At 34.1% G+C, this 24,374-nt stretch overlaps 1 protein-coding gene across 1 annotated transcript; it reads right to left on the bottom strand.

Annotated features, from left to right (window-relative positions):
• Nucleotides 1-645: 645 nt before the first annotated feature.
• Nucleotides 646-22,962, bottom strand: LOC126820729 (protein bark beetle). The gene is made up of 15 exons (XM_050548821.2): nt 22,453-22,962; nt 21,299-21,477; nt 20,315-20,505; nt 19,642-19,998; nt 18,948-19,198; nt 18,268-18,541; nt 15,048-16,549; nt 14,457-14,697; nt 13,252-13,998; nt 10,227-12,713; nt 8,455-9,121; nt 8,021-8,169; nt 7,646-7,740; nt 5,037-5,244; nt 646-4,692 (listed from the first exon to the last, which is right to left on the bottom strand). The coding sequence occupies exons 1-15, from the start codon at nt 22,795-22,797 to the stop codon at nt 3,341-3,343; spliced, it is 9,045 nt and encodes a 3,014-aa protein (XP_050404778.1). The 5' UTR covers nt 22,798-22,962; the 3' UTR covers nt 646-3,340.
• Nucleotides 22,963-24,374: the final 1,412 nt, after the last annotated feature.

Here is a 24,374-nt window from a genome sequence, read left to right on the forward strand (position 1 = left end):
ACAGTAGGACATTAAACCCCATTTCATTTCAATGTTTCCACTATCAGATCCGGACTAAGATTTTGTCTGCACCTGGGCTACAGGTAATATTTTCAAACATTTGCTTTAAGTAATTTCTTTCAAACAGAAATGCCAACCGTCAGGGTTTCTTGGTTTATCTTCCCACCCGACAGACTCAACACACCTGCACCCCCAGCCCTGTCCAGCACCAAAGACAACTGGAATCCTCGCCAGAAAACTTACAGGGAGTTTGCAAGGACAACATCAGGATTTTACAGAAGAGTTGGTGGAAACAACACTTTCCGGGCAAAATGGCCCATCATAGCGCATTGCATGACGTATAGCTGTCTTCATTAATCCACGTGGTGCAGAAGAACCGAACGTTAAACCCAGTTTATTTGTTGATCTGTCCAGGTAAAAATTTTGTGATGACCAATATGCAAATGCTTGTAAAATATGTACCTCTTTTGGTCCAACTGGGTAAAATATGCTAAAATAGATTGTTGATCATTCTGTCACCCAACTGCTCTAAGATTCAGCTATGTCTGGTTTGAATGGCAAGCATTAATAAAGGTTTTGAGATAACCATTCTCATTAGAAAAATAGATATTTAGGTCAAGAATTGTAAAAAAAACATTCAAAAGATTATTTTTATGTAAACATTTAATCTTAAAAGATAACATGGAATGGTATGTTACAATATATTTGTATAAAATCTGTTCGTATAAAAATGAGGATGAAAGATTAGAGCCAAGATGAATACCAGAGAAAGAGAGATGGTGGCCGAACCACAAGTCAATCAAACTAAATAAACAGTCATTAAATAAACAGACCTGTTTTTCTAAAGAAAATATTAAAGTCAACATACCCCCAACAAGTGCTTGACCATTATATAAATTACTAAAAACAATTTAATTGTTTATAATAAAAATGTGCAGAACATACAAAAATTCATGTTCGTATTTTAAAATTATGGACATTCCAGTATGCAACAGCCCTTATTGATCAATAAATGTTTTCGTCTATAAAAAATAAAAATTCTGGTTTTCAGATAATCCTGCATTACTTCAAAAGGATCGCATGATCTGGTGTTATTTTTAAAAAGTAATAAACAGTCTTCTTGATAATCAATCTGATTTCGTTTTGTTTTTCAATAGATCAAAATTTTGTTTTACTTGTCTTTACTACAATGTGATCCTGAAGAGTTGTTATATAACCCGCATTCTGAAAGATGTGAGGTATTAGCCAATGAAACGGTCTGTTACGGTGAGTTTTTTGCATAAGGTGCATGGAACTTTGGGTAAACCACTAGAAACGTCAACGCTGATTGATTAATCAATGTCTGACGTCATAAGGTCAAACGCGGCTCGTATAAAACATTCCACTACAACTGGTCAGATCTTCATGTAGCGTAGGCCATCAAAAGTAGGCTACATTGTATAAATAAATGGAACGAAATATAGATCTGTAATTTAATTAGATTGTTTGATAATCACATGTAAATTATAGGAAGTAGCTCTATAAAAATTTTAAATGAATAGGTTCATGATCAGATCAATGTGATTTTTAGCCCAAATAAAAACTCCACCACCCCCCACCCGCAAATCACATTTTTGGTACGGCCTTGATAAGCCTTTATACATTGGCAAAACTTTTGAGCAATAAAATAAATAATTCATAAACAATATTCTAACTGGATTTTTTCTCCAGTTATCAAGCAATTTAATGTATGGGATGATGAAAATAAGATATTTGAAAAAATCTAGCTGCTTATTTATAATTAATAATAAATATAGGCACCTTTACATTCTAAATATGTAAAAAAAATAATTCTATCATATATTAGTAAATATTATATACATATTGTGTGAATATTAAAATTATATATTCTTTCCATAATGGGGGGAATGTGGTGTAAATATTTTAAGTAAAAAATATATAATACAATTTTTATCATGTAAAGTACATCATATATATTTACATCAGATATTAAATGAGACCAAATGATACATCATTAACCTACAGCATATTGGTATATTTTTGTAATTTATTAATTCTATGTCTAATATTGTGTATTACACTGAAATCACAGAATTAAATATAATATTTTATCAATCTATTTTCGTTTATAGAAAGAAATGCAATCATACAGATGAAATTTTTATATGCACAATACATCTTTAATGTTAATACTTGATATGGAATGTACTATTGTTAAAACAATTAAATACAAACATTATGACATTAAAGTATTTATGATTATTTCTATTTACAAATCTAGTAGGATTAGAGATCATCATTAAAATAATACACATGTACATACATAAAAAAGTGCTGTTTGCATACGGAAATGCTTGAACACAAGGTAGCAGCGGTTGCCAGGCAAGATACACCCATATTTTGCAATAGATGGATATGAAACACGCTAAAAAAAAAAGCAATTTTTTGTAGAATCAGGGGACATAATCCAGGAAGTTATAGTCTGAAATGCGCGAATATTGAAATCGACATAAAGATATATTTTAAGTTGCATCAAAATCAGATAAAAATTGTGACTTCTAGAGTCCACAACCTTGGTATTACATACTTTTACACTACATGTATTTGCGTGCAAGGCGAAGCCATTTTGTGTGGCAGATTTGGTCCGGTTTTTACGAAATTTGAACTTAACTATCATAAGGGTGTAACAGTGATATATTCAATCATTTTTTTTAAATCAGATAAAAAATTGTGACCTCTAGAGGGACCACAAGCTAAAAATGCGATATTTCGTACAATCAAGGGCAATAATTCAGGAAGTTACAATCCGATATGGGCAAATATCGACAGGAACCAAGATCTTTGGGTTATAAACAGGCATTTCCAATTTCATCAAAATCAGATGAAAATTGTGACCTCTAGAGTGTCCACCAGCTAAAAATGTGATTTTTCGTACAATCAGGGGCCATAATCCATGAGGTTTCGATCCGAAACATGCCAATATCGAATTGAACTGAGATCTTTTGGAGATAAACCTATTTCAAGTTTCGTCAAAATCGAATAAGAATTGTGACTTGTAGAGTGTCCACAAACAAATTGTGGACAGACGAACAGGGATGACGACAATATACGTCCACATGAAAATGTGGGCGCATAAAAATTGCGTAGAATTTTATAATTGACGTTCATTTCATTTTTCTTAGGTGACTGCTTTAATTTCAATTAAATTTTTAAAAAGATTCAACATTATTTAAAATGTACAGATATTCTTAAATTGTAAATATATGCAGATTTGATATCTGTCCAAAAATATTTTTTATTCTGATTTTTCTCGGGAATTTATTCAAATAATTATATTGAGTTATATTTCTGTCTCTATAGGATCATCTCTACGTTGTAAAGTATTCTGACTATTATTCAAATACAGGGTGTTACCTTCTGGCATATAGCGAACATGTGATGGTTGTCCACTGGTATGTGAAGGTGTGGGCGAATTACGGTAATATGTATTGGGATTCCTCATTGTGTCTGTACCAGGGTAGATGAGAGGAGAAGGTGATGCTCTGATGGTATCTATGCCTGGAGCTACATAGGGTTGGTAGTTATCAAAAGAATCAGCAGACGCTTCTTCGTAAGAAGGTGGTTGATAATTCATAGGTGGTAGATCATAGTGTCTACTACCCCAGTCTTGTGTAGGGTAGCTTTTCTCTGAAACATTCATACTACCTTGTGATTTATGGTGTCGTGCACCTGCCATACTTCCTTGTAAATTATTATGTGGGCCATCCAAACTATCCTGTGAATGATAGGTTCTTGGCGTTCTGGTTGGCGGTACTGGTCTGACAGTGCGTGGTGATGGTTTGGGAGAGTCTGTGTAGTCTCTTTGAACAGGTGTTGGTGGGTTGTATGTCATTCGTGGATCTGGAGGTGGAGGAGGAAGCTCACTTCTGCCTGGTAAAAATATATTTTCTTTAATTGGGGTTGTTGGTGTACTACTATCGTTACTAAAACTGGACAATGATTTACTTCTGTTCTCTAATTCACTGGCAAATGCATCATTAGGAAAAATCATGCCACTAGACTGAGATCTTTGAGCACTGTTTATTTCTGCTACGACCCGATTCTGTGGTTTGTAGCCCGGCACATTGTCATATTTATTATTATTTTGAACAGGACTGGTTTCTTCATTTTGACTCTCTACTTCCGAGAATTCATCTTCATCATAGGAATCTTCATCCTCCATGGTTGAATCTTTGTATGCGTGATTTTCACGTGCTCTACGCTCACCTTCTTCTGCTTCTCGTCTCTTTCTCTCCATTTCTGTTGTTGGTGGATTATATCCTCGTCTGTTGGCACGTAAACTATGAAGACTACCCATACTGCCATTGACCGTGGGGTTAGAACCATTTTGAGAATAAGAAGCCTTAGTTCCATATGAAGACTGTGAATAGCGTTCATCTTGATCGATATGTGTTCGAGAAAGAGTTCCTGTGGTTAAGATGGTGTTCAAAGATTTCGATCTTATAGATCCCCTGATTGATGACCTCATTGAAGCGGTTCTCTCAAATCGTTGTATCTTTCTCTGTCGTGATTTAATAATCATGAGTATACAGATAACAAGTAGTATGATAATAATAACACTACCTACACCAGCTCCTATACCTATAGCCAGAGCATTGATTGTTGACTCATCTGGTCTCTGTATATATGGATCTGTGATAAATAAAAAACAACATACATTTAAGAAATGAAATGAAATTGGGTTTAACATCCTACTGTTCATACCTTTGATATACAAAGGGGTGAATAAAACTGGTTGATTGGAGTTGCAAGACTCTTGCAAACCTTTATCCTATTCCTATGCAACAATCTGTAGCAATCATTTCCATATGGCTTAATATTTTGATTAGAAATTTTCAAACAAGCTTAATTGTCTTTTATCTTTTGTCATAGTATCTGATTTACATACTAAAACCCACTGCAATTTGTTGTGACTGCAAAGATGTCCTTAAGGTCACTGTGAGATTTTAATAAATGAAATTTAAACATCGGCTCACCTTTTTCACATATAAAAGGATATAATAATCTGGTACAATCTTCTTCTTCAACAACGTAATCATATTCAAACGAACTACATCTTCGTGATCGTACTTCACCATTTACCCATACTCTCATCTGTGGTTCATTCACATTACGCATTAATCGTAATAAATACTCCAAGAAACGTCCTCTATTCCTAGCATCAGCTAAGTACCCTTCATTTAGCTACAAAAACAAGAATATATAGTAAGAAGATTAAAGTAGTCACCTGTACATCCATTTAATGTTGAGATATAAATTACATTGTATATCACTGGTGTGAGCTGATACCATTGACTTATGAACCTGAGTCTCTTAGTACCGTAATGACAATTCTGTCATTATAAATCATACAAGTGATTGTTATTCTTACTAATTTGTAGTACATGTATATTATAAATCATACAAGTGATTGTTATTTTTACTAATTTGTAGTACATGTATATGTATAGAATGTGGTTAGGAATTATACAGTAGTCATTAATTAGCATGTGTGTAATTAGCTGTAAAAAATCCCACTACTAGTGTAAGAGTGTGGCTAATTCTAATACCCATCACTATTGAATATACAAACCTAGCTAATAGTGGTGTATATCATTCAAATAGTCACCAGTTAACACCGACTTAATGACTATTGCCTGATTACTAACACTTTTAACTAACTAATCAAAAATATGTATATAAAATGACAATTTTGATCTGTTATTTTATGCTACGTCTACGATATCAACTTTACAGTGTATGTTATTATATCACCATGCGCATCAAGAGTAAAAACTGGATCACCATAATATAACCAGTCTAGACCATACTTCAGCGGAATTTAGTGTTACAGAGGCCAGACAGGATACGCCCACATTTTGCACAAGATGAATAGAGAACAAGCTAAAAACAAACACGATTGTTTGTACAATCAGGGGCAATAATCCAAAAAGTTATGGTCTGAAATGTGCAAATATCAAAAGGGACTGAGATCTTTAGGATATAAAAATATGTTTTAAATTTCATGAAAATCAAATAAAAATTGTGACCTCTCCAGGGTCCACTTCACACAATTTGCGTACAAAGAGCGGCCAATTTGTCGGGCAGTTTCATTTCGATATTCCCAAAATTTGAATTCAATCGTCATTATGGTGAAATGGTGATATATTTAAATGGATTTTAAAATTTGAAAAAAAAATTGTGACCTCCAGAGAATTCGCAAGCTAAAAATGCAATTTTTCGAACAATCAGGGGCCATAATCCAGGAAGTTACGTTCGGATATGTGTGATTATAAAATGGTGATATATTTACACGTTTTTTTTTTAATCGTATAAAAATTGTGACCTCTATAGGGACCACAAGCTAAAAACATGATGTTTTGTACAATCAAGGGCCATAATTCAGGAAGTTAAGATCCAATATGCGCCAATATCGAAAGGAACCAAGATCTTTGGGTTATCAACATGTATTTCAAGTTTCATTAAAACTGGATCAAAATTGTGACCTCTAGAAGGTCCATAACTTTGATATACCAGATGTTTACACTATTTGCGTACGAGGGGCGGACATTTTGTCCGGCAGTTTTGGTTGAGTTTTCACGAAATTCGAACTCAACCAAAATTATGGTGTAACGGGGATAATTTCGAACGTTTTTGAAATGGGATAATAATTGACCTCTAGAGGGACCACACTTTTTTGCGTACAATCAGGGGCCATAATTAAGGAAGTTATGATCGGATATGCGCAAATATCGAAAGGACCCAAGATCCTTGGGATATAAACATGCATTCCAAGTAACATCAAAATCGGTTGAAAATTGTGACCTCTAGAGGGTCCACAACTTTGATATACCATATTTTACACTATTTGCGTACAAGGGGCGGCCATTTTGTCTGTCAGTTTTTGTCCGATTTTCACGAAATTCAAACTCAACCATCATTAGGGTGTAACGGTGATGTACTAAAACGTTTTTTTTAAATCGGATAAAAATTGTGACCTCTAGAGGGACCACAAGCTAAAAATTCCATTTAACGTACAATCAGGGGCCATAGTTCAGGAAGTTACGATCCGATATGCGCGAATATCGAAAGGAAACAAGATATTTGGGTTATAAACATGCATTTCAAGTTTCATCAAATCAAAATCGGATTAAAATTGTGACCATCAAGTTATGGTCCGATACATGCAAATATCAAAAGGAACCGAGATCTTTGGGAGATAGACCTATATTTCAAGTTTCATCAAAATCTGACAAATTGTAGAGGGACAGGGGCGACGACAATATGCATCCACATGAAAATGTGGGCGTATAAAAATGGAGGCATCATGAATGTGCCACACTAATTTACGTCTGAGTTCTGAAACTCGACTGACCCAAACCATTTATGAAATTCCCTTCAAGTGTAACTCCCCTTTATATGTTTAGTTTTGAGTTAGAATTTGAAGATAGGAATACAATGACAAACAAATGATTTAGGGGCACAAGAGATTTACTGAAACTATTTTTTACAATTCTCATTTCAGTGAAAAATACATTTTCAGGTCGTACAAGGTGACCTAATTAAACCGTTTTTGTGCAATTTCTGAACAGGCAAGAAAACTTACCTTGCAGAATTCTATAGCTTCATGAAAGGGTACAGCAGCACCCATATATCTATAACATCTACCATTATCTAACTTCCAACCAGGTAAACAATCACCTAAAATAATCAAATTAACATAACAAGCTGAGTTAGCTGTGATATCCCACCCAATATTTTATCTGTGACTTCAGTGAATATGCATGATGATGTTGGTGTGAGTGACTGTCTTAATGAAACAGGACGGCAGTATGGTAATTAAATACTGAATATATGACACTTAAAATTTTTAAAAATTGCAGTCTTATTTGATTTCTGTTCCAATCCAATCAGAACTTTGTATCCAAAGAGGCCCTTAAATTTTCTAGTATCATAAAAAGAATGTTCTTAAACTTCTTACCTTCCACAACAGATCTATTTGATAATTTGGGAGGGGAAACTGTTATTGCAGACAAAGATTTTTCATCAAATGCATCCCAAACTTTGCCACTAATAAATGCTTGTCTGTCTGACCCCCACCAGTTCTCTACAGCTTGTATAGCTATATTACTGTAATGAAAAAGTATGGCATTTTGTTAGTAGCATAAATAAATATAAAACTCTTGCATGATTTGACTCATTGTGGGTGTAAATTTAAAATTCAAAATATTTGTAACCTTGATCATTTTGTTTCAAAAATAGTGTATTTACCTGGAGCATAAAGAACTTGCAATGATCAGGTTTTATTCCTGGAGAACGATCAGGTTTTATATTGACAGTGGGTACATTGTGTAAAACTTTGGCAGTCTACGATAAAAAAACTTTCAAATTTACAGAAATACTATCATTACTTACTCTATTTTAGGAGGAGCTTCCATTTCAAAGTCATTCAAATCATTTACCAAATAATTATTTTTGAAGAGTGGTTTACCACGTCCAATTTTAATAGTACTTTCATACAGTGCTGTAGCATTATTACCATCAAATCCATTTCTTGTATATAACTGTTGGGCTTGTTCACTATTATAAGCTCCCAAAATATTATGACCTATGTTGTCCTTTACTGCATTATAGGTAAAGTTAACCACTACATCTTTTATGTGAATAACATCTCTATAATCTCCCGCAGTGTTTTTAAAAATATAGTTCTGGTAAACTAGTAGTTTTTGATAATAATGGCCAGATATGTTCAGAGCTTCTCCATTTGTACCAAAAGCAAAGACATTGTGCGTCAAGTTTCCTCTTATAGCAGTAACAATGGTACTGGTAGTCATAGAGAGATACGTGCCACCTTTATTTCTTGATACAAAATTGTGATCAAAACCAAACAGTTTTGTTCCGTAAAGAGAAATATCAATGGTGGCGGGTGAGGTCAAATTCAAAATGGCCACCCCATTACCTTCTATCCAACATTTGTTAATAAATAAAGAAGGACTGATTTCTCCTATGTTTTTATACTGTATGGCTCCATCTTGGTTTTCTCTTAGGACAGTGTTGGAAAATGTATGTTTATAATTGTCATCTGTAAAATAAGAAAAAACATACTGAAAGACAAGAGATTCATACATTCTGAAAAGGGTGTAATAAATGCATATTGAAATTAATGCAATCTGATGTATCCTCTTTTCTGTCATACTTGGAAATAATTCATTTCACCATTATAACTATGTGTATGTTATTTAAAGACATTGCTGGATTAGCCAAGTAATCATTTTTGATTAATTTGTTGTTTTAAGGGGTTTTATGTTTGACAACAATGATAATTTCTTCTTGATACTACCCAATGATGTACCTGTAATTATCACCATTATGCTCTTATATATTAGTATTTATACAGTAACTCCTTGATAGAAGAAAAACCTGAAACATGTACTCAATGGCGGCAGTTTTTCAGACTCTGGTCATTGAGAAAAATAGAGCTGACCAGATACTGTCTGTCACCAAATCACTAGCTTATCCGAACTGAGAGGGAGGTATCAAATGAACGGTGTGAGTGAATAAAAGTGAATGAATATTCTTGCCACATTGTACCTATGCCCAAAAACTTGGAGGATCTTAAAAAGCACTTCTCAAGCTCAAGTGGAAATGAAATGAAATGAAATGGGGTTTAACGTCCTATTTTTTTGCTCCGAACTGGGCTAATGAAGACGGGCATACGCCACACAGTGTGCTATGAGGGAAATTTTGCCCGGACAGCGGCACTACGGCCTACTCTTATATCGAATTCCAACTGTCAAGGGATCTTTTATGTGCACGCCAATGTGTACACAGGACCTCGTTTTTTTGTCCTTTCCGAACGACTAGACAGCTGTTCTTGTCAGCCCCTCCGTCCTGCATCACTGACATGGGGGAACCACGCCGGAAACTCAAGTGGTTTACATGTTATTGTTTATAGTAGCTTTACAGCAGGATGGGTTCGGTAAGAAATCACCCACTCTACAACATGCAAGTTTATGACTGAGTGGGAATGTGGGATTTAATCACCGTAGAAGGTATTGATTACCGAAACATATCACAAAATCTTTTTCTTTTTTCTAAAAAACAATAGGAGGGGGGGGGGGCAAACAAAGGGCAGACCAGTTTTATTTCCCCCCGCCCCCCTTGACGCCGCCACTGCATGTACTCACCAGGATAAGTGAGTCCACCAAATGGTATTGTTAGTACTTCTGCTATAAAACCAAATGTTTCATGTGAGACCGAAGCATGGATATGTACTGTTATTGTATCTCCTGTACTTTCAAACAACTTCAATATTTCTCTCTCACTGCTGTTAGCACGAATTTCACCAAGCATTGTGTTATCAGAAACTATCTTTCCATCAAATATTTCTATCACATTACGGGAAAAGTAATCTTCAAACAGATTAAGCTGTAAAAATCTTACTCCAATGGTCTTAAGTGAACTGTCACTGCGTATTATCTTTACGCAATCAACACTCTTGTGTGAGTACTTGTAGTAAAGAATCATTCTATTGTTCAGTGTGATTTCCTTCTCCATACGGCAGATATCTACCAAGCCGTACACATGGTAAGGAACAGTGCTGATACCTAGTGGTTTAAACGTTGAGACCTCTTTGTTAGATTTACCATTCAGTACAAGAACGTTTATTCCAAAACCTAAATTATTTGTCACATTTTGCTTATTCATTTGTAAAATATCTCTAGGAGCTATAATATCATAACCATTATGTACACATTTAGTAATATTGATGTTTTCAAATCGTGGAGTAACATAAGTAGTTTGAATGGCGCCAACTTTTTCTCCATGTAACAAGCCTGCTCCCTCTATGTCAACATACTGCATGATCGATTCCTCTCGTTCCTGCATCACTCTCTGAATTTCCTCCTGATACCCTGGTGTAGAAAAGCGGATGTTCCCCCAATATTCTGTGCCATCTTCCAAATTGCGTTCCCCGCAACGAACAAATGTGTAATTGGCTGCATAAATACATGGCAGCAAGTTGTAATTGTATCTTTTCATGCACTGTTGTAGATCGGTCTCATCCCCACGACAATAATACCTATTAAACCAGAACTCTTTTCTAAAATACATTGGTTTTCCAAATATGAAATGATCATATAAACTAGTAAAGCGAACTCTAACATTGATGGTTTCCAAACCTAGTTCCCTGCAGACAACTTCGGCTGTCTTCTCATTAAACTGACTGTCACACATAATATTCCAAGATTTTGATGATGAATTGTATAGTTCTAAGAATCCTTCATTGGGAGTTTCCCCACCTCGTAGTCGGATATTATTAGAAGTGGCTCTCTTAGAACGCAAATTTATGTCAGACACAGTTGATCTTAGTGGTTTCATCTTGATTCTACTGAATGGTAAACCCTCTGCTTTCAGTATTCCTAAAACTAAGATCCCTACATTTGGCCGGAAATGAAGTTCTGTTCCAGGTTCGATAGTTAAACTGGCTTCTGGCATCACAGTGAGATCAGAATAAACCACATAAGGTTCTGGTTTGTAGGGTAAAATCAATCTTGTGTTCACACGCCCTCCCAGACGGCTGGGATCTAGGGGAATATCCACAGGATCACCAATGGCTAGGTCAGAATTGACATCTGCTCGAGTTAGATATGGGAAAAAAGAGGCTATGACGTAATTATTCCAGTCATCGAAGTCAAAAATTCGATTTCTAATTGTGTAATCATCTGTGGCCCCCCACCAATTTTCTTTAACATTCACAGGATTACCGAGAGAAAGAGCTGTTATTCCTGCTACTAATTCATAACCCAAATCAGGATTGTTGAAAATATTCCTGTTGGCAATGACATTTTGAAGACCCCGAACTGCCAAAGCATAAGTTTTGGCACTGTAAGCTGCACCAGGAGGAATTCTTCCATCAAAGTAACGATTATTCCACAACTCGTTTAACATTATACTAGCAATAACTAAGTCTGCATATTCTGAATGACTAGTAATATCCATGTCAATCACGTATCGACCAAAGTTATTACGGAATAAATTATTGGTGATATTCATGTTTTTCTCCATACCAGAAATTGTCAGGAATCCTTTTCGACAGACATTATTCAAAAAATTATTATTAACAATGTTGGCATTGCAATAATATCCATTGAGAGAAAATGCAAAGTTTTGGTTGTCAGCAACTGTTGACTCGGTAAATAAAAGACTGTGCTTCTTACGGTCAATCATATCGTTAACTCGAGGCAACTCAATTTCTAATCCCCCTTCTCTGCATCGCCTGATTTCGGATTCGGTTATCGACCAGTGCCACACGTTGTTAGCAAAATCAACATGGTTGTGTTCGGCCAATATACCTATAGCATTATCAATAAAATGGCTGAGTTTAATATTATAATAGATACTGGCAACTCGCTGTGGTTTTGTCAACTCTTCAAACGTGGGGATGTAGTCATCATTATATTTAGTAACACTGGGCATGTGCATAGCTTCAGCTTGACTGTTGTAAACATAAACTCTTTCAAAATATATAGTTTCTTGTCTATGTCTATGATAGAGTTCCATCTTGATATTAGATGGATTATTATAATGATATGTCACAATACCCTGCTTATTGCCATCAAATGTACAGTTAAAGAACTTAGTCAGCATCACAGGAGGATTAGGTCGATATCCCTCTGAAAAACAATGAAAAGATCATTCAATTATGTATTTGACTGATACATGTACCACAAAACATTTTTATCTGAGAAGAAAGAGCAAAGAAAATTCTGCATATTGAATAAAATGGGGTTTAACATCCTACTTTTCTGCACCAACTTTTTGGCTACGACTAATTTTTCTCATGCAGCGATATTTTTAACTAAACTTTGTGTAATTCCAATGTGTACAAGGGACCCTGGTTTTTAATCCCTAGATTAGACCCTGTTCCTTCCTTCACCACTGAAACCAATCTGGAACTTTCTGGGCCAAACCGCGATCAAACTAGAAGCTCTGGCTACAATTTGAATGTCTTGTTCACAATTAAAGACCTTTTCATCTACATGGTACATGTTTTATAAACCAATGTTAATCATCGTACAATGAAATAGTTATTAAAAGGATTCTTGAACATTGAATGACCTCATTTTATTTCATGCTATTCTACATTTTATTGTCATACACTTAGTGTCTATATCGCTTATTTAAAAATATATAGAATTAAATAAACTATACCTGAAATAACCACAAATGCTAGACGACCAGATCTAATTCCTTTCACATGTAATTTGATAGTAAGATAATTAGAGGATGAAACCACTGGAAAATCAATCAAATCATCTTCTATCACCCATTTTTTGGTGGTAGGCATGATGTCCGCCTTTTTGGAATCATACACAATTACTTCCTCGATATCTGTCTGTGGTGAATAATCCAACACTTGCAGGGTTATTCGTAGACTTGATCCTTCAGTCTCTATTTCTGTATAATATTCTTGATCCTGTCTGTTTATTCCTGTATCACACAACAGATATACCATCGATCGGTCACCAAGTCTATATGATGGTGTCTTCGTCAAATAAATTCTGTTGATGCTATGAATGGAGTTTCTTACTAGGAGCGCGTCATATTCCGTGAAAAAACTATCGTATACAAAACCAGCTCCACCACTTCTGGTAAAATTAGAATACTGAACATCAATTCGAGGACTTCTCGTGACGAGACCATTCCCAGCATTACCTACTAAGTTTGCATACTCCAGTTTATTTTCACTATAGGGATGATTAAATTTAATATGGATACCATCAGATAGTGAATCTCTGACTTCTATAAATGAAATCTGGAAATAGTTGTAATCTATTCGTAATGCTGGTGTGTATGACATAGTGGAATGATCTAAAAGACCAGCTTTCTGTATAGAAACATGACGAATCTGAGTTTGACAAGCCTGACCATCTTTTTGAGTTGGTGGAATTGTTATGCCTGAAAAATATGAAGAAGGCTGAAAGAATCTCTTCTGTCACAACTTCTATTGGCTAATAATGCATTTTATACTTCTTGCAAAAGGTTAATGACTTTACAGTTACCGTTGGTATTATACATTTTGTATATTAAGGCAAAGGAAAGACTAGTAGTGGTTTCCAGTCACCTACATGTAAATGTTAACAAAACATTTTAAATAATTATACTGAAAATACTGCTGTAATAAAGAACTGTAGAATTACTGGTTGCGCAATTTCAGAAATCATATGGAGACACACCATCCATCCCCGAATCCCTCCACACAAAGTGACTAATCACACATTAGCCCAGTGAAATGAAAGTAGCCATGATTTCCCATCAACAGTAATTTTGAGACAATAAAAGTTATTTTTTGATGACAGATGAGAAGAACGCATGGATGTATTTCAAAATTAATAAGTAAATGCATAGAATCTTACCAGACCAGGTTGGAGGTTGACAACGTATAAATACATCCTGATTATGTGAACAGTCTGGTTGAGATTCACGAATAGATTTACATTTAGTTAAATCTGTATCTAATTCATCACACGTTACCCAACTTAAGAGTATCTCTTGTTCACTCGTAGCAGCTAAACGCTGTCGAGCTATTGCCATGGCAGGATTAAACGTCAATCCTAGTTGTTGACAAACTAAAACAGAATTCTGTTCCATCCATCCCTAAAAAAATATGACACATGTAGTTTCTTTAAATGAATAAGCAAAAAAAAATTATTAAAAAGTATCACACATGTAAAACCTGTAAAATATATAAAAGAAATAAAAAAGAAACTTTCAAAATAGATCAAGGATCCTCCAAAGAAGCATTGTGGCACATTCTAATCAGTTTAAATTATACAGTTACATAAATGTACATAAATGTAAATTATGTCAATTTCCCCAGATGATTGAAAAGATCATGGTCAGAACAGATGGGTAAATAATTGAATAATGATCTGCATGTGAACCAAATTAATGTCCCTTTGCTTGTTCGTTATTTATATCAACTTATCGACTGTACATGTACTTACCAAATCACAAACTGTTCCCCATTCATTATTTATTTCAACTTCCAAACGTCCTTCATACTCATCCAATCCATCTATTAATCTTACACTAGCGGTTCTATTTTCTACAGCTGTTACATTTTCTTCTTCCCACAGTTTAAATGATATAACACCATCCTTCCTTCCTCCATCTGCTTTAAGACAGCCATGAACTACCATACCTGTTGAACTGTCAAATTCTAAGATGGCCCCGGGGTTGACCCTCAACGTTGCTCCTGGATAAATATAAATATCACGATCCACATGATACACTTCATTATTCTGGACTTCAAAAATACCTGTTTCCAAAATACCACCAATATAATTCCCACGGTTGAACTGCCATTTATATGTAGCCACTTGATCTGATAAATAATTATCGTACAATCTCTCTGTATTAAGTACTGGATAGTAATTAATTTGTGCTAAATTATAGCGATCGTCTTGATCAAAAATCTGTTCGTGAATAGATTTGAAGTTTTCTTTGATTGTAACAGTAAATCCCCAATAATTCTGTGTGCCATCAATTTGGACAGACGGGTCAATTAAGTGGGTGGCTATCTCACGTATGGATGCAGGATTTTCAATCCAATTGCGTTTGACTTCTATATTACCAGACGACACAACTAGCACTGCATTGGCACGATTCCTGGGATTCAGATACATAAACATGTCCTGTATTTCATTGTTTCGCAAATCATTATATTTAAAGTACATTTTCTGAAATGGGGAATCTTGGGTCAAACGCAGACTAGCTGCATATCTGCCATTGTTATCCATGAATTTATTTTCAAAGATATTATAATCCACATGAAATTGTCGGTACCAGCGACTTATTAACAAATCATATCCATTGTCAATTCTCAGTGCACCAATACTGTGATTTTTAAAAGTGTTATTAGAAATAATTCCAACAGTGTTTATCAAGGGATGTATAAGTATGCCGTGTCGGAAATTACCCTCAAATTTATTCAAATCCACACTAAAGTTAGTTGGTGTCATGGTTGATATATTACACGACAAATATTCAATAGCTTCATCCATGTTATACGCAAAGTAACTTTCATTAACTAAGATATTACCACCCTTACAATAATTTCCCACACGAAGACCAATCCATTCGTTACCAATAAAATGTGTACGAACAACTTGTAAGCGTAGCTCAGATTCAAATCTAGTTCTATTCAGACGTTCATACTCTGTGATCACTCCATAACCATGATTGTCTATAATTCTGGAATTATTGATGAGTTGAAAGCCTCCAGCATATGTTATATTCACTCCACATTTACTATTCTGTTCTAATAATGTATTATTAATGGTAACTTCGCCAGCACCTCCATAAACACGTATTCCTGCACCATACATATTATATGATATTTCTGTTGTGTTGAAGAAAACTTTACAACGCATGTCTTCAACATTTACGCCATAGCCAGTGTTGTTTGACACTTCAGATAAAATCAGGGCAAAATCTTCTGCAGTATCTGAGGAAAAAAAGGAGAATTAGTGAATGTTTCAAAGTTACCACATTAATGCACACATACAATGTATATGTACATGTACAATGTATATATATGTATGGAAATTGAAAGATTCCAATCATGGCAAATCAAATATAATGAGTTATAACCAAAGCCATATTGATTAAAGAATACATTCAATATTCTATGTCCACACGCTGTTTATTTCAGTTCCTGAAATATGACATAATGGGTAACACTCAGAGCTGTCGGTAATTTTTCACAGTTGATTAGCAGCACTGCTAATCAAAAAGTCCAATTTTGCCAAATTTGATTAACAAATTTAAAAATTGATTAGCAATTTTTCAGTTTCAACGTAAAACACCTAAATAACAAGATATTACTTTAATTCATAACGAATTGAAATATGATTAGATTCCATTCTGACTATTCTTAGATTTTTTAGCACTGCCACAAGTACTTGTGACAGTTTGTGAATGTGATGTAGACATTTAGTTAGGTCTTACGTCTGAAGCCAATTCTTGACAGTGACTTCCGAAGCCCCACTCATTTTAATTGTAATTTTTTTGTTACGTTAGAAATCTTCGTTAGAAAACAATTTCGTCTGCTTTTTATCGTGTATTATTATTTTTGTTCAATCGGGCGCACCTCGATTAACCAGACACACGCGATATAAACAATAATATTTTACGGGAATTTTTACTTTGATTTATCATTTTACAATACGTTAACATGTGTTTATTTTTTTTATATTTTATTTACAATACGTGGGAGATACACTGGATTTATTTCTTTCAAAATGAATATGATATAATTACTTGATGTCTCACAACGTGAGTGGTACTACTTGATTCTCTATTTCCCGTTTAATAGTCCCTATTCATAGAGTTATGTCCCTGTGTTATATAGTATTGTGTCTGGGCAGTTCGAGAAGAAAATGTCACACGGAGAATTCAGTTTTGTTTATAAAATTTTATTCAACATTTTATACACGTTGAAAGTGTTGAGTAAGCCTTCTAGTCTTCAAAATGTGGATTATTCTTGTGTCAATATCCAAAATGACTGGCATATTAATGATTCGCAGTAACTGCGAATCAAAAACGTTAGATTTTAATTTTTGGTTAGCAACGGACAAAATATGTATCGCAAATTGCGCTGCGATACTGGTTGTCGGCAGCCCTGGTAACACTCATGGTATTATATTTACTTGTTACATGACCAATGCCAGCACAAAACATTAAAAGACATATTATTAGGAATTTTAACCAGTGTGGAGCCAAATATCAATTATTGACAAGAAACTAGAATCACATGGTATATTTTAAACCAAAACTCTGAATAGGTTTTTTTTATGAAATAAGACATGGTGGATATTTTTATACAGTGATAAACTAGTTTTAAGAATTCATTTACTGGCAAAGATACTAGAATACAGTCGCAATGAATGTAACTGGATAAAGCAAAAAACTATTACACATACACATGTACTTATTGAAGAACAATTACTAAATTATTTCGGCTATATGTAGCTTGCCTTTGATCTTGTTGTCATGCATGGTTCCTGAATTGTTTATATTGCTTCCATATAATATGTATAATTGCCCTACACATTTGTTACTGTACTTGCTTGAAAACTTTGGGAGAACATTCCTTGAATTGTCGGCCAAATAAATTGGTAATTGTTCTTCCATAAGTAAATGTTGGTTTTTTATTTTACTTACAATTACTTGTTTCAATTTGTATAAGAAATCTTATACATGGTTTAAATGTTGGACATATTCTATTCCTAGGAAGACTGTACTTTAACTGAATGTGGGCAGTTTGTGTTTTAGTGGTAACAGATTGAGGATAACTACCATTGGCGATATTAAATAACCCTAGAACTTTCCCAAAACTACTTCCATCCCTTATCTCTAGCGTAGCAGATGCTAGTGGATCATTTTGCATCATCATAAAATGTACTGTCACCTTTTTATCTTTTGTAGTGGTAAATAACTGTAACAAAAAAATACATGTATATAATAAAAAAGTATACAAACCATTTTCATTGCCCCCAATGATATGATTATCAAAAATAATCAAAGCATTTAATAAAATTCGCATCCAATAGTCCAGGAGATTGAAATTTTCAAGTGATAAAGTCAATAGTTGCTTTTTCTATGACCTCTTTTTTAGAAATAGAAACCGACAACTGTAAACTGAGAAGATTATTCCACTATCATAAAAAAAAGAATACACAGGTACAACGATTAAAACTTGGGTAGGAGTAAAAATTGATGTAAGAATATAAATATCCTGCCTCATCCATGACACCTATCACTATATATACCTAAATGTTGTCATACCTGAATGCTGTCATAGTTTAAAGTTCAGAAGAAACATAGTTAGGTGATTTACTTACTCTATCACAAGTACTACCCAATGGCTTCCTACCATCAGGAGACATAACATCCTGAAACTCATAGATTGGGTAAGTCTGAGACCCAATATTTACACCGGAACAGAAGCCATCATCCCACGGATACTGTTGGACAAAATCCACTATAGTTAAATTCCTCATTTGCATTTTTATACCATCTCCCCAATTATTGGTTATGTTTGTCTGGTTAACCAAGACTCCTCCAACAGCAGTCTGGATAAAAATTCCATATCCTGAAAAAATGTAATGTGAAATAGATTTGTTACTCCAAAATGACATGCTGATAGTTATGACATTTTTGGATGGATATAAAGCAGGAAAACTGTATGAAATATACACCTGGATGGGATAATCTAAAATGGGTCTGGACTGCATTAACCCGACAAAAACAGTTCAACACAAATAGTTCATACACATGTATTATTAGTATGCCCAAAGTACAATAATTTTACATTTTAAAATGTGAAATGCTTTAGAGGTATTTCACAATCATGGTTTTTTGTCAGAGTGACCAAAGAACATTAAATTGATAAAACAAGGCAACAACATTTCCATTAAATCAAAAGTTTAATACATTATTTACCTCTGTTTCCTTGAATGGTGACCAAAGAACATTAAATTGATAAAACAAGGCAACAACATTTCCATTAAATTAAAAGTTTAATACATTATTTACCTCTGTTTCCTTGAATGGTACTATTAGCGATATGTATACTTCCTCTGATTTCTGTCAGGTTCATAGCATCATATGCACCATACTTAATAGTAACATTATTCATGAGCGGAACAAATGGACTAGCACTAATAGCAGCCAGTGGATAATTTATACCGATGCCTCGACCATTAAAGGTGTTGAGACCAGCATATAAAATGTCTAGGTATTCTAAGAACGAATAGGTTTTGTTGATATAAATATTATCATCAACAAATACTTCCTCCAACGTAGAATTATAGAATTCAAGGCCACGCCAATGATTCAAGGCTAAACCAGGTCTCATTCCCTCACATTCAAATCCTATCACTTGTTGACCATCTGTTGAAAAAAAAAATATATGTTATAAATGATATACCGGTTTCACTTGGTTGATAATCAAATAGAAGGTATTTCATAATATAAGTAGCCCTTTTTCGCATTTCTATTAGAATGTACATTGTGAACCAACAAAATTTGCATATAGATAACTTTTTTTCGTAGCTGAGTATTAATTTGTGTCAATGGGATTTAGTAATTGAACTGGGAATACACATGACACACACATGGAATACAGTCACTGTTTACTGAGTTACGTTTCAACATTTAATTCAAAAGGATCAAAATTTGGATAAAATGGATGAACATAAAAGCTTACCACAAATGTGATGACCTAATCGAATGTTTCTTGATCCTCCACAATCAAACAAACTGTTTTCAGTTCCACCACAATCAGGTTTCTCAAATAACATATATTCTGTTTGGTTCCGAGTAAAAGAGTGGTACGTAAAATTTCCTTTCAGAAATCCAAGATGTCTGCAAGTTACATTGGCATCAATTTCTGTGAAACTGTAAACAACAAAGAAAGCAGAATTAACGGTTTAATCTAACCTATGTTACAATGTGTGACCTACTGAGAGTATTATAGAGGTAACTCTCAAACTTTTTTGTAAAAGCATTCAACTTCCCTTTCTGTCATTGCACAAACCAGCAGCAGGCCAAGTAGCACTAGCTAACTAGACTGATCTCAATTAAGTCTATAGAAGTTATCTCCTGATACTTTATTAATATTGGACCAATTTTTTAATTTCCCACATTGACTGACATCTCCAAAGCACCACTTGATGGACAAGTATTAAACTGGTTAATGGTGGATCTAACTCTATTGCTAGACCATTGGAAGGCATGACAATAGGAGTATTCACCAAATACATAACAATCTCAACAAAACTACATGTAGCTACATGTACATGGTTGTGACTGGCTGCAAATAGCTTCGTACATGCCGTGTCAGGCAGTTTTTTCATATTTACGAAGCATTGAGGAGTAGGCTATGGATATACATAACCAAAAGCAAAAATCATTTGCTTAAATTCTATACTGTAACTGGACTTTAACTGGAAATATCTGAATGAATAGTTATGTCTGGAAATATTTGTATGGATAATTATGTCTAGAAATATTTGTATGAATAGTTATGTCTAGAAATATTTGTATGAATAGTTACATGTATGTCTAGAAATTTTTGTATGAACAGTCACATGCATGTCTGTGAATATTTGTATGAATAGTTAGAAATATTTGTATGAATAGTTATGTCTAACTCAATTATTTGTACGAGTCAGATACTTTTACTACTTACTTCACATAATTTGTACAAATGCCACGCCATAATCCTTTATACAGTAATTCTAGTCGACCATCTTGTGTTGTATTACCATCTACAAGACGCGAATCTGTTGACCAATCACCAGAAGGTGTACCAGTATCAAGTCCTTTATCTTTAGTCATAACAATACGCTCTCCTGGTGTTTCACTACCCTAAAAAAAAATATTTTAAAAAAGCTATTAATATTGTTAAAGGACAATGTCAGTGTCCACAAAGTTTACATTATACAGTATGATAGAACTGGTTCAACACATTCGAACTATAATTTTAACACAAGATCAAAAGCGAGGAAAATAGAAAAAGTCTGTGCATTGCAGTATCGATTAGTTCTCCACTTACATTCTTACATTATTACGAAATCAGTTAGTTATAGGCCTAGTTTATTATGGTAGCCATATTAATAAACTAAACAGTAATCAACTCTCTAGACATTATGGGTGACTTGGATATTAAGTCTATAATTAAGACTATCCAATTAGTGAACATTAACATGAAAAAAGAGACTATGTTTATTATCTTAGTAATGACCATCGACACTCCGCTATTCTTGTCAAAACTTCAAACATTAATAACTTCGCTCGGAAGAAAGTAAATTGAAATTTTCAATTATATTCTTTTTTCATTATCTGTTTTTAAACTATTATAATGAGAACAGACAGCTCTTTTCTAATTCTTACATACACGGTATTGCATATTTTTAATTCATTTACATGAATCTTCTTTTCTACACAATTCGTGGTTTACCATTTACAAACCAATATACAAAATAATTCTAATGTGGTGTTCGATATATGTATATTGAATTGTATTCTTAGTTAACCGAGACATATATCTATATAGTGTATACAGGACAAGCTATCAAAACTATATGCATCTTGCCAAACACACATTAGGTGCAACCCATCTATTACTTAACTGATTTAGTATCAACAAATATATTCTATAGTATATATTCTTTAAAAATCATAACTTATATAATTTATTGGGGTCAGATGTATTGACAGCTTCGATCAGTGCATTAGTCTCCAAAGCCCATAATGTTTCATTCCAAATATCTAAACATGCATGTAATAGTTGTTTTTGTAAAAAAAAAAACAACACAAAATTAGGAAATAGAAATAGCTTACCCTTGCAATTAATGTTCCATTAACTATGATACCAAACCCTGGACCAAACCTCAATTCACAGCCTGGTTGTATGTATAAACATCCAGTAGGGGCTATCTCAATATTCCCATAAATTATGTGGGGGCTATCACTGAGAACAAGAGCTCTCTTGTCCTTAATAATTCCTCCAGACGAATACGTGGTAATTCTGGGTTCCTTACAGTGATCGGGTATATGATTTAAATAATACACAATCCCATTAGCAAATACAGGTTTGTCCCCATCCATTGGAGGTGGTGTTACTATTGCACAAAATGTCTGAGTCACACAGCATAATATCGTCAAAATAACACAATTAAACTTCATTATGGTTTTCTTTTCCTGGTCGTGTCTTTTTTAAGCGAAAGCGTTTTTACAAGTTACATCAGTCCACGGCACTAGTAAACATTATTTTCACAAGAAAATGGCCCGTCACCTTCAATTAGGAACCAGGTACCTCCACATTTACTGTTAAGTTCCCCATTTTGAAATGAATCGACACACAATAGACAGATAACCCGTGAAATCTCGTTTGAATTCTCGCTTCGAAAGTATGTCAAACTCAGGTATTTGCATGACAAATACACTGGTCACGTGATTACAGGTGTGTAAAAGCTATTTATAGCCCAAACCGGAGACATTAACGAAGCAGGGCAATTTTGAATTCTTTATTTTCATTTAGAGCATGTAGATAAATAGCCAACTATTCTGTATTCCCTATGTACTCACTATTATTATAAAGCTCTGAAAGTAATGCATTATTCATACCCAATTAACGCTATTAACAATATGTTTCGAACATGAAAAAGAAGATATACTATGAAAACTCATATTGAGTCATATATAACTTATTTTCCAAAGATCTGGAAAATGAAACAACTTAAAAATTGGGCCCAGCGATATTAAGATTAGAACAGTAACATTTATAGGGGGGGGGGGCAGCTAGGCATTGGGCGATAATCCCCACAAACGAACCATCTTTAACCCGTCAGAAAACCTGAAAACGTTACTTGTTTATAAAAACTTTAGTGTACACTTGATGACAAATGTATAATCTCCGAGTATATAAGTAAAAAGATCTATTGACTACTATCGTTTCATAGCTTTGATCATTCGACAGGCTTTTACATAAATATCTCCTTCTTGGAGTAGGGTTGTATAATGCATTTTCCTGCAATCTAGTGTTCGTCGCGATCATATATTTGAATGATTCCGACCTTACACAGTACTATTCAAAGTATCCTAGCATAAATAAACTTATTCCACTACTTTCTACTTATTAACAATAAAATAAATTATTACCCTGAGTATTCAACGAAACGTAGCTAATCAAAAGAAACTTTACTGTTGAAATAAACTCTCCGTATTCGCACAAATTTGATTGTAAAATATAATATGCATGCATTTTAAAACTTATATATATTATGTAAATATATATCATTGAACTATTAACACCGATGTTTTCTCTCCGTATTGGCACAGATTTGATTGTAAAATATAATATGCATGTATTTTAAATATTGGTGTAAATATATATTTTTGAACTCTTGGCTTGGCTGTAAATATTAACAACTGAAGGTTTCTATCTTATGCGTCGAAGGACTCAAAGAAATTGAAATGAGCTGTAAAGGCATGTTTGTTCTGTGAATCAATCAATTAATTGGGTCAGTTTAATTAATAATTAGGACGGCAATTACATGACGTGTATTGACTGGCCCAGCCTTATATATTTTATCAAGGATTAGGTCAGCATGTTAACATATCAGATTGATCTCATTTATAAAGATTAAAATAAATACAGATAACAGCATTATGATCTCCTAGCCGTACGCAAACATAGCATTTCGCAATGTTTGCATATACTTATTATCGAACTGGCGATCTTGTATAAAACATATATTTTT

Source organism: Patella vulgata, chromosome 5 (assembly GCF_932274485.2).
Source record: "Patella vulgata chromosome 5, xgPatVulg1.2, whole genome shotgun sequence".
NCBI lineage: Eukaryota > Metazoa > Mollusca > Gastropoda > Patellidae > Patella > Patella vulgata.

Excerpts from the sequence above, each read along its gene's own strand:
- LOC126820729 (XM_050548821.2), bottom strand. The coding sequence starts at position 22,797 with ATGAAGTTTAATTGTGTTATTTTGACGATATTATGCTGTGTGACTCAG. Across the intron at positions 8,170-8,454 it reads GAAGCTCCTCCTAAAATAGA|TAATATAGCTATACAAGCTG; the intron begins GTAAGTAATGAT and ends TTTTCATTACAG. Across the intron at positions 5,245-7,645 it reads AAGCTATAGAATTCTGCAAG|CTAAATGAAGGGTACTTAGC; the intron begins GTAAGTTTTCTT and ends TTGTTTTTGTAG.